The sequence below is a fragment of the Sinocyclocheilus anshuiensis genome, unplaced genomic scaffold (genome assembly GCF_001515605.1).
Source record: "Sinocyclocheilus anshuiensis isolate Anshui unplaced genomic scaffold, SAMN03320099.WGS_v1.1 scaffold258, whole genome shotgun sequence".
Taxonomy (NCBI): domain Eukaryota; kingdom Metazoa; phylum Chordata; class Actinopteri; order Cypriniformes; family Cyprinidae; genus Sinocyclocheilus; species Sinocyclocheilus anshuiensis.
The window spans coordinates 34,886-39,017 of record NW_015547636.1 but is presented as its reverse complement, the minus strand read 5'-3'; the positions used below and the strand labels follow the sequence as shown (position 1 = coordinate 39,017).

The following is a 4,132-nucleotide window of genomic DNA, read 5'->3' as shown; positions in this document are numbered from 1 at the left end:
CAGACAGTTTATCAGTAATCACTCTTGGGGCTACATGAAGTGATTTCCCAGCATTTTTTTAGCACTGACCTAGTGCTGCACGATAAATCGAAATGGAATCGAGATCGCGATTCGACAGAAGCTGCGATTGTCATGCGTATCTTTCAGTGAAGCACGGTTCTGTGATCAGCAGTAAATCTCCACCTAAAGGCCAGAGGGCGCTCTCGCGCTGAAACTCCAAATATGCGCCAAAGATAAACAGAAGATTCAACTGCTTCCATTGATTCAACGTGACTAATAAACACACGACTACGGCAATATACAGTTTATCGGAGTTCTTATTATTATAATTTTCATTAAAATAATGTATATTTATAATGCAATGCCTTTATCACTGCTTAAATACTATGAAATATGTTGCGTGCCTTATTCTGTGTAAGAAGCCACATCATCTCACAGAAGGATTTATTTCAAACACTCGACTGACATTATGAAGTGAGTTTGGAGTAAAAATATGTTATTAAATGTGGTATTTTCACATGCTTTCAGATGGAGCAGCATTTACTTCACAGAGCTGTAGTTCACTGAGAAGCTATGCAAACAGCTGTCATTATCGTGAACGATTTGTTTGATTTCAGAATCGCGCAATAAAATCGTCTGCAATTTTTTCAAATTGCACATGACAATCGCATTCGATTAATCGTGCAGCCCTATGTTTCACTGTATCTAATATATGACTTCTGTCTGTTAGTGAGCTTGACATAAAAGTAAAAAAAAATCTGCAATTGCTGATATTATGCAAATCGGTTTTTGACCATGTCACCATGTACATAATAATTTAAACACTTACTTTATACTGTTCCAAAGATGTGACTTAGCGTTTATGAAGCTTGTACATTATTGGTTGTTTTTTCCTCAAGCATTGAAATTTATGGGGACAACAGACCGGAATGACTTAAATTTTGGTCTGATCCTCACACAACATTATCATATTTAGAAGACTTGTAATATAGGACGACTCGTATTGATTACTTTTATCGTACTTTCATGGTCATTTTGAAGTTTGAATGCTCCACTCTGTTAATTTAATTGCATGGAAAAAAGCTACATTTCTCCTTATGTGCGCAATATCCTGGAAGGGGTATCAAGGAAGTCCTTATTCCATTTTGACTTCACGGACATGAAGTTCATGTTGCAAATTTAACCATTATAGCCATCTCAATAATTTATAGTAAGTACTGCAGAATGGATGGCTATTATCTTGTTTCCAAAGCAGTAGGTGTGTATGATTTGACCTTCTTTGACTTCAATTGTGTGTCACTATTCCGCTGTCCTATGTGGCCACTCCCCTTGGTCTGTTAGCTGAGGTATTGTGTCTGTCTGTCCACTGACAGCTGCAATTCCAGAATAGCATTAGGTCAGAACACAGACCCACGGCTGGCTCCAGTGAGAGTGCATCTAAAAATCACTCCCAGCCATGGATAGATGATGGGGTGGTTTTGACAGACACCATAATAAAAGCAGCTTAGCTTTTTTAGTATTGATTTTTTATGCACACAGCAAGGACAGGATGTTTCTGGCACTATCCAAATGTTCATAGTTGACTTTGGAAACTTTGTACTCATCCAGTTTTTAGAGCTCCGATTTAATATTCTACTTGCATTTTGGATATTAATTGTTCATAATATGTCATCTCTCAGGATTTTTTTCTCAGTATTGTAAGCATGTGGGCACACAGCTGTCTGTCTGTGTGATTAGCTCGAACCTCATTATTTCCAAAACATTTAACATTCATTAATTCCAAAATTGTTTATATATATCGTTTGACTGAATTCCAAGTACAGCCAAGTTGCATATATTAGAAACTTGCATGCCATTGCATGTAAACTACCAGTCAAAAGTATGGGCACACTTACTTGTTATTTATTATTAAGATTCCATATCTTGTATATCATATCAAGTCATTAAAACTATATATGAAAGAAAAAAATCAGCTCTTGTATTTGAGTATCTTGCTGTCTATATTCCAGCTCTGCAGATTCCGAAAATTCAACTTAATGAGGTGCATCTTTGGATGCTTTTTAAAATTATTGAAGGAGTAATGTGTGCTGGGCATTTACTGGCAGCTTTTCTTTCACTTTACAGTCAAACTTGTCTAATAAATGTACAGTTTTATATTCAAAACTGTGTCATGAATTCAAACATAAGCATTTAAATCAGATGGTTTTGAAGATTCAAGTGTCCAGACTTTTGACTGGTAGTGTGGTTTAATGTACTGCAACTCTCTCCCAATAATTTCCTCCCTACTGTCACTGTCAGTAAAGGTAGGCAGAAATGGAGTCCTCTGTGCAGTAAATAAAGTTGTCAGCGGTGGCGTATAATCAGTTTATGGGTTGGGAATCGAGAATGGGTGCTTATTCAGAACCGGTATGTATAAATATTCTGGAACTGAGTGGTTTTCATGACATTCGGCTCCGTTTACAGTCTGCATTCTTCCACTAATGCAGACAGAGCACTGTACTAAAACCGTACTGACAGTGTTTTCATGCACCATTGCTACACCACTATTGATTCTATAGTGCCAAAATATCACATTTTAGCCAAGCTGTGCGGTTGCAGCTTGAATTTAATATGAAGAATTCCAGACTGTTCCTATCCCTAATTACTTTCCATTTGCTGTAATCATGAACTGTGTATGATAAATATATTTGATGATGGATATAGGTAATGTAATGTTTTTGGGGTTGTGCAGGACTCTCTGAATGAGTACCCATGTGGAGGTGAACACACACCCAGTCCCATCGCCAGCGCCATTGCTCTCGAGGCCACACCCGCTTTCACCTGGACTCCTCTCATCACTGCTGTCACAACAGCAACTGAAGTTGGCCACACCATAGTACTGCTAGGAGACAAAAATGGAAGGCTGCACAAGGTATGACTTACTGTTACCTATTATTGGCCATGCAAAACATGCTGTTTTTTTCATCTTGCATCATGCTTTAATGGCACTAAACCTGCAATTGTTGTGTTAGCAGCACAAATCCTTAACCATTAAAGACCCACAATCCATCACTGAATCATAATGGGAAAAATCAGCATGAACAACTGAATTTTAAAAGCTGTTTGCCATCATTAAAGACTCCTTTATTGAAAAGCAAACACATGGAGTAATCATAATCTGTCATTAAGCACTAACACTCCAGTAATGAGCAAACCACCCTACAGCATGGTAATATTATGTTATTAAAATCGTTTGGTTCAGTCAGAGTTCAGATACTGTGTTACATTATTTATCAGGACAAAGTTTTGGGGAGGTATTCTAGTGAGTTTTTGCTGCCAAAATTAGATTGCAGTTTGGACACTTTTGTATCCTTAGTTTGAGGCCTACGGTTCAATGCCACTGGAATTGAGACAGTGTATTTGAAGATCACCTTTTAAAGCAGAAAAACATAAGATGTCACAGTTAGCCTGAACTTGGATTTAAGCTGCTATTTAAAGGCAAATGGACAAGAGAGTGCATGCATGTCTTAAGCTCCTGTGATCTTAGAGGTAGAACAGTGCAGAATTAATTTTATGAGTCATGGAAGGTAAAAAGAAATGCATAATGAGCAACCCTTATACTTGACAAGCTAGGATTTGGTTTCAGTTAAAGTAATAGTTCACCCATCATTTCAAAGCCTGTGTTACTTTATTCCTTCTGTGGAAAAGAACGAAAGTTTGAAGAACCTTCACGCAGATGTTTTTTGTATGACTACAGACCTGTCGAGTGCAATAAAAGTGGTCCATATGACCAAAAATAAGTTCAGGTTCAGAAATAGTAATTGATGCCAAGTTATACAGTTCAACGTTTTAGTAAATAACAGCTATAGGCTTCAGAAGACTTGGAATAAAATGCAAAAGGATGACTAAATAATGTTTGCGTTGTTATTTTTTGGATTAAGTATTCCTTTAAGATCCTTCAGGCAAAATATCCTTGTGCAACATTCATTCAGACTTGGGAAACACATTCAGTTCACTCTATCACGGTATATTTTTGCCATTTTTAGGGGTGAATATATTTTGATCTGCCCATTTTGCCTACTTTCAATCTGGGAATGTGGGGTATTTACGGCTCGTGGCTGGCCCAGTCTGGCCCGGAGGTGGTGTGATTGTG

General features: G+C 37.6%; 1 protein-coding gene across 6 annotated transcripts in view; it reads left to right on the top strand.

The window, feature by feature from the left end:
- The window catches only part of LOC107701812 (plexin-B1-like), an 80,060-nt gene that overhangs the window by 51,141 nt on the left and 24,787 nt on the right, over positions 1 to 4,132 (top strand). For all 6 annotated transcript variants that reach the window (XM_016503927.1, XM_016503923.1, XM_016503925.1 and 3 more), the window contains exon 3: positions 2,732 to 2,911. In XM_016503927.1, coding sequence (XP_016359413.1) covers positions 2,732 to 2,911 — 180 coding nt within the window. The remainder of the gene's footprint in view (positions 1 to 2,731; positions 2,912 to 4,132) is intronic.